We start from the raw sequence: 10670 nt of genomic DNA on the forward strand, positions 1-10670 counted from the left end.
GGCTTCTCCTCATACATTTGTGCGTTATTACCGGCTGGATGTCACTAGTATCTCGGTAGCACATTCGGTTTTAGGGGTGGGGTCTTCTTAGCCCTTCCCTGCAACCCTGTTGGAAGTGATGAAAAAGGAGTGAATGGGCCGGCTGGCCATGCACATCCCTGTCACTAAGCACATTTTTACATTCCTTTTCTGGGTGTATTTATATGCACATTGGTTATCATGTGTGTGATGCTAACATTTTTTTTTCATGTGCTGCATATGCACAGCTGTCACGATTGTGCATCAGTATTACAGGTTCATGAGTATGGGACGTGTCAGGCACCGCCTCTCTGGGGCGACCGTCCTTCTCTGAAACATAGAGTGGAGAGATCCACCAGCTTTGCCCCGCTTGCCACACGAAAAGCGAATATACTTACTGGAGAATAGCAGCGCTGCAGCCAATATTATACCCCTAGGTAAGGGGGCGGGGCCTTACCTGGCATTGGCTGCACGCTTCTGTCTGTCTAGCCAGACTTGGTGCAATTGGATGCTTCTGCAGAGGTCAGGTACGGATGCCCTTTCAATAGGTGGATCTCGAACACGAGATGTTTCAGAGAACCGGGGTTACGACAGTAACCTATTGATACTATCTGGGGTGAGTTCATGAAACAGTTGACAGTAGACACTTAACAGGTATTTCAGCACAGACACTTTGTTATTACCTAACCATCAACAAAAGCACAGTTTATCCAGCGCGCTCTAATCATGCTGTGGTGCTACATTACCTGTAAATTAAGTTTGTGTCATAACCACAATTTAGATGTGTACATGTTCTATCAATCATGACAATAATTCATTGAATTATGATCAAATAGTGAAGAAAAGAGTTATAACTCATCACGTAGGACATTTTAAAGAGCTGTTTCGGGGTGCAAGCTAATCTGCAAAATTAGAAATTGTGGCATGCAAATTGAAATTCGGCACTAAATTTTTGGGCATGTCTGTGCTGTTACCTGATTTGCATAATTCTTTCAGTAAAGGGAGAGAGTGTGCAAATAAACAACTATCCATCTTGGATAGTTAAACATCTTTACAATGTTTAAACATTTCACTCACTCGCCAAAAAGCCATGTCGAGTCTTTATAAGCTTGCTGCTTATGAAGCTTCAGTGGGGGTCTCTTATGAGGAACCATAGCACCTTATAACTTTTTCACCTTAAGCAGGTGCTCTCAAAAAAAAAAGATCAGGATCTTGCAGTTCCTCAAGCCCAAAGCACTGTCCTGACCTGTTTATATAGATAGGCTACTAATACTTTTCGGAGTATATTTAAAGATGGGTACTTTTACTCTTACTTGAGTAATTTTTTGGGGAAAAATCTGTACTTTAACTTCTTTACTGTGGGCGACTGGCCTCTCGTTACTTTATCTTAATGCAATACATGTTGTAAATGCTTTAGTTTATTCCAAACGCGCTGTCTACTTTTCTCTGGGCAATGAGTGATCCCCATTTGCGAATGATTCATTCTTTTGAGTCAATTCTGTTCAAAGGCTTGATCAAGGCAAACGAGTGAATTGGTTCATGAATCAGTTTAAATGAGTCGTTCAGTTCCTGCCGCATGCATTTTTGAAACTTTGTCCATGTTTAGCATGGAAATCCAACTCTTTAACAGTGTAAAAAACTCAGTATGCATGAAATAGCATTTCACCCCCCCCGTTTAAGAATATCAGCAGCGTTGAAAACGGGGCTATGGAACTGCACTGAATTTAAAGCAAATCTGCAAAGGCTATTATTTCCTAGTGATGAAGATCTTTATTAGATGAACACCGCGTGTGCTGTCTACTGTTTAACAGGTAATAACTTGGGCTACATTCGATTACAGTACACGATACCACTGTGACATTAGTTTGTTGTACGCGTGTGGCTTATAACAGAGGGGAGTCAAGTTGAATGCAGCTTCCAAAAGACAAAAAATAGCCGATTATCACACCGGTGCGAGTACGTTCAGCAAGTCATATCATCAGCTGCTAAATTCAGATCTGTGATCGCTTGCTGGCGCTGAGCCAGAGACAGATGCGTTTTTACAGCACTGCACATTATAACCAATCACAGACGATTCTGTTGAGCTTTTGAATGCAATGGCCAATCAGAGGTGTTCCGATGAGTCATCGCTAAAATGCCGGTGCTTCCTTCACTCGCTCAATGACTGAATACCTCTTTCTGGCGAATTCTTTCGTCAGAAACAACAAAGTGCAGATGTGTGTACGAATCTATAATTAAGATATTGATTTCACAGTGTTAACAGTTTCAGTGATTTTAATGGAAGTTTCTGAGAGTGATTTAACTCTAGACTGTCAGTGAAAATGATCTTTAATAATTTAAATGTTATTTGCTCTCTTTCTGAACAATGAAAGATTAGTAGCAATGTTTATTTCACATTAACTTTCAATGTTAAATTCACATTTAATATAAAGTCAGTCATATTAAAAATATGTAATGGCATGACATCTGTAAACAGACAGGGTTTAAAATAAATTACAGAAATTGCAGTAAAGACTGATGAAATATATACATTTATACACACACACATACATTACATACATTTTATCTAACGTTATATATCTAAATAAAAATAGTATATATGACCCAAAGTAACTAGTAACTAACTACTTGAGTAGATTTTTTATCCGATACTCTTTTACTCTTACCCAAGTAACTATTCAAGACTAGTACTTTTACTTTTACTTGAGTAAATATTTCTAGAATTACTTTTACTTTTACTTGAGTACAGTTTTTGGGTACTCTACCCACCTCTGATAGGCTATCAAAAAAAAAAATTATAATAGAAGAATATAAAATATAAATACCATCTTTTGTTACAATGGAAATGTGGTAGTAAATCTTATGGAAGTGCCTCATGTCAGTTGGAATACCAAGCAAATAAACATTAATTATTCAGCACTATGGTAGCATCTGATATATTTATGTATAAAAACAATAAAAAGTGCATTTCACAAAGTCCAAGACAATCCTATTTTGGCTATAACTGAAAATAACTAACATCAACGTGTTCTTTTATCCATTTTTAGTAATGTAATCCTTAAAAAAGTATAAATGTGTTGCACATCTTTACCTGAATCGTCTGACTCGGGTCCCCTAACACGGGGCCCCCGACCAGTTGGCAGTACAGGTCTTGAATTGGCTGCTCGTGCTCGTCCACTCCGCAGGTTGCCGTGGCCGTGATTTTCGTCCCCTCCGCTAGATTAAAATACGGTGGGTGCAGACTGTATCCGTTCACGCCGGTGATGGGCAGCTCCTGCGCCAGAAGAGCGTCGATAAACAGATGCGATAGAAGCACGAGCACCGGTGCGCGCGACGGTCCCCTCGCCATCTTCACCTGAGCCGCACACTCACACTGTCACAGCTGGTCAGATCCACTGAGAGCTAGCTGGGGTGTTAACCACGGACATCTGGAGAGACCGAGGACACGGAAAGTCGTGTGTAATACAGAAGAATAAGCGGATGGGCACTTTCTCCAGCTGAGAGAGGAGGGTAGTGCACCGGGTGGGACGGCGGGAAAGTTAGTTCGACAAGCAAGTCAAGCATTGGACAATGTGTTTTTTTGTTTGTTGTTTTGTGTTTGTGTGTGTGTGTGTGTGTGTGTGTGTGTCAATTAAACTCTTTGCGGCTGCTATGTTTTGAGACTAAACTAACTCAGTCATAAATATATGCCCTTTACGTTGCACCAGGCTTAATAAAAAATAAAATTAAATAAAAACACTTCTAATTATTTAAACAATTTACCTACGTGTCATTAGAATATAAAACCTATAATAAAATGTTCAGAATAACATCCTTGTTATTGCACAAAGCTCCATTTTTGGAATTACCATTTTCTGTTTTTTTTTATTATAATTTTACAACTTTTAATGTATGTAATAATATAAATCCATTAAACGACAACACTATTTGATCTAAAGGTATTAAACTAACTGTAAAATATTCTGAATATTATTCCCTATGATGCACAAGACTTGGTTTTTTTTTTCAAATTATGCCTTTAATGTTTTTTGCATACAGTACTGAATCCATATTTTTAATGTTTTATATACTGTACCCACTTAAATTAATGAAACTCTGACATCCTAATTAATAATAATAATATGATAAAACTCTAAAATCCTGCATCTCATTGGCTGCCTAACATTTATTTTTGTATTGAAGATTTTCTTGACTGGTGGTGGTATTCAAGATTCAAGATTTTTATTCGTCATGTACACTAATATATAGAGCATATATAACCACAGTGAAATGGGATTATTCAATAATCCAAGAGATCAAGAATTCACTGGTTTATAGGTACACCTTTCTAGTATCCCCTTTTGCCTTCAGAACTGTCTTAATTCTTCATGGCATATATTCAACAAGGTGTTGGAAACATTCCTCAGAGATTTTGGTCCATACTGACATCACACAGTTGCTGCAGATTTATCGGCTGCACATCCTTGATGTGAATCTCCCGTTCCACCACATCACAAAACTGCTCTATTAGATTGAGATCTGGTGTCCGTGGAGGCCATTTGAGTAAAGTGAACTCATTGTCATGTTCAAGACACCAGTCTGAGATGATCTGAGCTTTGTGACACGGTGCATTATCGTGCTGGAAGTAGCCATCAGAAGATGGGTACACTGTAGTTATAAAGAGATGGACATGGTCAGAAACAATACTCAGGTAAGCTGTGGTGTTTAAACAATGCTCAACCGGCCCAAAGTGTGCCAAGAATATATCCCACACACCATTACACCACCACCACCAGCCTGAACCACTGAGACAAGGCAGGATGGATCCATGCTTCAGGGTTCAATGTGTTGTGTGTTAAGAGATGGTTTTCTGCATTCCTTGGCTGTAACGAGTGGTTATTTGAGTTACTGTTGATTTCTGTCATCTCTAATTAGTCTCCCTATTCTCCTCTGACTTCTGACATCAACAAGGCATTTTCGTCCACACAACTGCCACTCACTGGATATTTTCTCTTTTTCTGATCATTCTCTGTAAACTCTAGAGATGGTTGTGTGTGAAAATCCCAGTAGATCAGCAGTTTTTGAAATACTCAGATCAGCCTGTCTGGTACCAAAAACCATTCCACGTTCAAAGTCACTTAATTCCCTTTCTTACCCATTCTGATGGTCAGTTTGAACTTCAGCAAGTCATCTTCACCACATCTAGATCCCTAAATGCATTGAGATACTGCCATGTGATTGGCTGATAAGCTATTTGTGTAACCAAGCAATTAAACAGGTGTAACTAATAAAGTATGTATGTATGTATGTGTATAGAGTGGACATAAATACAACATAAATCTAAAGTATTTTACCAGTTTTTGGAAGGCTTATTCTTTGTTTGTTTTACAAATAGCTCATCTAATAGAAAGATCATCTTGTTTGTTTCAATAATATAGGTCCACTGTACTAGATGGGACACTTATGGATGGGCTTTACCTTAATCTATGTGCTTAAAAAACTCTCAAAGCCTACTGATACTTTAAAAGGATATTTTATTGCAACACAATACATCCTTTTGCAAAGGTTAAAAAGTTTCCAATCAGTGCAGTATAAATGAAAGGTTACAACAGAACAGTTACATTTGTAAAAGTGAGCAGCAACACACACACACACAATTATTCACACTCATATAAAGTCCAGCAAGTTCATTTTTATTTGCTGCAGAATAATGAGCTATAATAATTTGGTCAAAATGAAAGCTCTGTCATCATTTAATCATCCTCATGTCATTTCAGACTTGTATGACTTTTTTTTTTTCGGTGGAACATGAAAAGGCAGGATGTCCAGACCTAGATAAGTTCAGAGCAAGCTGTGTTGTGTCTAAAACACAGTTTTGATGTGGCATCTTCATATACTTTACACACAGACGTGACCAGACAGGCCTGATCTTACCCGTTGTTTCTGTAGTTCTGTGGAACTGTGGTTCTTAGCTCTTTTTTTTTTTTAATGAAAATACTAATATGAGATATAAAGTTGCAATTATGAGACAAAGACAATTTTGAGAAAAGTCAGATTGTTGACTTCGTAATTGATATAATCTCTTATTTAAGATCTACAGTTGCAATTATGAGATGGGAAGACAATTATTAGAAAGTCACAACTGTGGAAAATAGCCATATTGAGATAAGTCACTATTATGAGATATAAAGTTGCAGATATGAAGATGATCATGAGAAATGAAGAGATAAGAAGACAGGCATGAGAAATAAAATCACAATTATGAGAGTCACAACACAATCGAGACATTAAGTCAGTTCCAGTTCCAATAAATATTACATTATATAATGGGATTTTTTTTTCTCATAATAACAGTGTGATATAATGATGTGATTTCATTTCTCATAATTGTCTTCAGTATTACGAGAAATAGTCTCAGCTGTGAGGAATAGGTAAATTAAGATATGAAGTCACTATGAGATAAAGTTGCAAACACATGACAATTGTGAGCTATAGATTCTTAAATATGAGAAATTATCTAATTTGATATATACTCATATCATATTAATATATTATTATATGATTAATTATGATATTTTTTATCATTATTTTCATTATATAATATATTCATAACTATGCTTTACATATTATTATATATTTATAAGTAGAACTTGTATTATTTTTACTTTAGTGGAAACGGGCTTCCCTAAAAGAGCCCAGCACTAAGCGGCTATGATATTCTGATTTCTAATTAGTCTATGAGATTTATTTCAGATGTTTTCTGAGTTTTAACAAACACCACTGAGATTATGAGATAGTGAGGAGCATGCTGATGTGAAAAAGACAAAATCACACACTTAACGTATGTTCCTCCTCCTCCTTCACAAACACTCCTCTCGCTCGACGTGCAGACCCCTCAATCCACAAGTTAATAATCACAGCAGGATCCCACCACCTCCGCATTAATACAGAGAAAGAGACAGATATCCTGCGCTACACATCCACCAGCATCCTGCAGCACGAACAATAAAGAGCAGAAAAATCCAAACTCATATGAAAGGAAATGGCAAAAGACAGGACCTCAGATTATGTAGCCCCAAGCAAAGACACGGGTGAGGAGTGCGGCATTAAAGTTTTGCCTTTCACGCTGAAGGCATCAAAACTATGAATGAACACATGTGGAATTATATATGGAATTATATCAAAAAAGTGTGAAACAACTGATATATGTCCTATTGTAGGTTCTTCAAAGTAGCCACCTTTTGCTTTGATTACTGCTTTGCACACTCTTGGCATTCTCTTGATGAGCTTCAAGAGATAGTCACCTGAAATTCAACAGTCTTGAAGGAGTTCCCCGAGAGATGCTTAGCACTTGTTGGCCCTTTTGCCTTCTGTCTGCGGCCCAGCTCACCCCTAAACCATCTGGATTGGGTTCAGGTCCGGTGACTGTGGGGGCCAGGTCATCTGGCGCAGCACCCCATCACTCTCCTTCTTGGTCAAATAGCCCTTGATGCCTTCGGTGTGACTCTACAATCTTCATAGTCATGAAAATAAAGAAAACCCTTTGAATGAGAAGGTGTGTCCAAACTTTTGGTCCGTACTGTACTTATGGCCTACAGGCATATAATTCATATCTGGTTTTATTGTACTGGCATCTCTCTCAGAGAGGTTATTGTGTTAGCATGTGAGTGCAAGTTCATACAGGTTTGAAGCATCTTTCACACTGATTTGAATAAAACAGTGTTTCCTCTTGCTCTTCCTCCAGTTTTGTTACGATCACATGCTTTGAAGTTCAGTCTGAATGAAAGGAGAAATTCAGAGCACTAACTGTGGATGAGGAACAAAGAGCCGGAGGTCTCGCTAAGTGAGCAGTGAAGCATTTCAGCCAGACAGACGACACTCTACTACAGCGCTAATGATGATGAGAGAGTCTATCTTACAAGGAACACGCACCAGACATGTGATAAACACGGATTTCCACTAGCATGAACACATGATAATGTTGAAGGGCTACAGCTCTTTGGTGTCCGAGAGGAAGTATTTGTTAGTGGTGTAATGCATAAAATAATAATAATAAATAAAAACTGCTAACTTTTTTTGCCCTGCTCTCTCACTGAATCACAGCATCACTGGAGCTACTGATGATCTGTACCACAATGTATTACGCTGATAACACAGTGAAGGAAAAAAGAAAAAGAAGGCCTGTTTAAACCAAGGATAATGGTGACACTTTACAACGAGGTTTCATTTGTTAACATTAACTACATTCGAAAATTAATTCTAAAGCATTAATTAATCATAGTTGATGTTCATGTCACCATTTACTAATATATTATCAAAGTCGAAGGTTGTATGTGTTAATATTATCAATGCATTAACCAACATTAATGGAAACTTATGGTAAACAAGATATTAGCATCTACACACAAAAGGATGAATATCCCCCAAAGAAGGTATGATAAAAAATAATAATTAACACATAAATGAAATAAAAAAAATGATTGACTAATAGGGTAAGGTGGTAAACTAGACTTAATGTACAGCGTAATGTATTCCACTGTACTGCATATAACATTTGAGAACTGCTAAACAGCCATAAAAGCATTCCTGAATCCTGTTTACTGTACAAAAATAATAATTGAATATAAATTAACATTAGTAACAAAAACAATGATATTTGATTATATGATATGATTAATATCATGGTTTTAAATATTATGGTTTCATTTTAAACATGGTTATGAGGTGCCGTGTAGGATTTAAATTAAACTTCGCTTATGAATACATACATATAACACATGCATATACACCTATAAATGAATCACTACTGGATGTTCAAAAATACATATATGAAATACACTTACACACTAATATGAATAGTGTGCACGTGTTTCATATATGTATTTTTGAACATCCGTATGCATGTATATTTATAGGTGTATACGTAAACACACACACACACACACACATATATATATATATGTTTTATGTATGTATTCATAAGCGAAGTTTGATTTAAATCCTACACGGCACCTCACACGGTGATTATCTCTAATATGAACACCACAGAAAGTGCTACGCAACGGTTTTGTGCCATCTAGTGGTTTAGAAGAAAATAATATCAAAGGGGCCTTTAGCCTGTGGTACTCTACTGTATCTCACTCACACACACACACACAGTCACTACAGTTGAGAGGAAGAACAGGAATTGTCCACACACTCTTTAATAATGGACCAGCTCTCCCAAACCTCCTCAACTAATGACTGCTTTAAAGCAGCTCCTAGCAGAGCATGTTCACTTGGTTGTGTTGTGTGTTTATGTAGAAGTCTTCACACTCCAAGCATGCTTCTTTACTTCACCCTGCTGACACTTTCTGTGGCAGAACTAGTTTTTCATCAAGGCTATACGTTTATTATTTCAAAAAAAATAAACTGTTAGTAAACCAAGTGCTATTTTCTGTTGGTCTCAGTTTATTGGAAATATTAATTGGAGGAAGCTTAATAAATACCTCATTCCAGATAAAATGTAAGAAATTTCATTTAAGATACTGCACAAATGTTACCCTGCTAAGCATTTTTAACCAGATCTTTGAAGATATACAGGGGCAATAAATTAGAATCTCTTGGAAAACTTCATTTCAGTAATTCAACTCAAATTGTGAAACTGGTGTGTTAAATTCAGTGCAAAAAAACTGAAGTAGTTTAGGTCTTTGGTTCTTGTAATTGTGATGATTTTGGCTCACATTTAAAAAAAAAAAAAACATCAATTAATTATCTCAACAAATTAGAATACTTCATAGGATGAAAAATAAAAACTTGTTTAGTGAATTGTTGGTCTTCTGGAAAGTATGTTCATTTACTGTACATGTATTTTTGGTAGGGGCTCCTTTCACTTTAATTACTGCCTCAATTCGGCCTGGCATGGAGGAGATCAGTTTGTGTCACTGCTGAGGTGGTCTGGAAGCCCAGGTTTCTTTGACAGAGGCCTTCAGCTCATCTGCATTGTTTGGTCTTTTGTCTTTCATTTTCCTCTTGACAATAGCCCATAGATTCTCTACGGGGTTCAGGTCTGGTGAGTTTGCTGGCCAGTCAAGCACACCAACACCATGGTCATTTAACCAACTTTAGACTTTAGGCTATGAGCTTCTCCATCCTTCCTCCAGACTCTAGGAGCTTGGTTTCCAGTTGGAAAACAAAACTTGCTCTCATCTGAAAAGAGGACTTTGGACCAATGGGCAACAGTCCAGTTCTTCTTCTCCTTAGCCCAGGTAAGACCCCTCTGACGTTGTCTGTGGTTCAGCAAATTCCTCGACCCGTCTGTGTGTGGTGGCTCTTGAACCCAGCCTCAGTCCATTCCTGGTGAAGTTCACTTAAATCCTTGAATTGATTTTGTGTTGTGCAACTTTCTTCTACTATATGAACATGTAATATTTGACTTTTTGAGCTATAACAAGAAGTTAGAAAATGAGGTTTACATGATCAATCTCTTGATTATATAATTGTTGTAAATTTAACAATCAGAACCCTCTTCTGTGTTACTTAAGGAATTAGATATCTATAGAAGCAATGTATGTGTATGTGCGTGTGTTTAAGTTTGGCACTTTTGCTTAGTATTTATTGTTCAAGTATTAATAATAATAACAAATAAAAAAGTCTGATGCATATAGCATACAAAAGTGGAAACACTTCAGAAG

The 10670-nt window shown here is 37.2% G+C and overlaps 1 protein-coding gene across 1 annotated transcript in view; it reads right to left on the reverse strand.

Moving 5' to 3' along the window:
* Positions 1-3536, reverse strand: part of LOC113073338 (laminin subunit alpha-5-like) — a 59495-nt gene extending 55959 nt beyond the window's left edge. The window contains exon 1 of the mRNA XM_026246257.1: positions 3110-3536. Coding sequence (XP_026102042.1) covers positions 3110-3367 — 258 coding nt within the window. The 5' untranslated portion in view covers positions 3368-3536. The remainder of the gene's footprint in view (positions 1-3109) is intronic.
* Positions 3537-10670: the final 7134 nt, after the last annotated feature.

The sequence above is a fragment of the Carassius auratus genome, unplaced genomic scaffold, assembly GCF_003368295.1.
Source record: "Carassius auratus strain Wakin unplaced genomic scaffold, ASM336829v1 scaf_tig00011994, whole genome shotgun sequence".
NCBI lineage: Eukaryota > Metazoa > Chordata > Actinopteri > Cypriniformes > Cyprinidae > Carassius > Carassius auratus.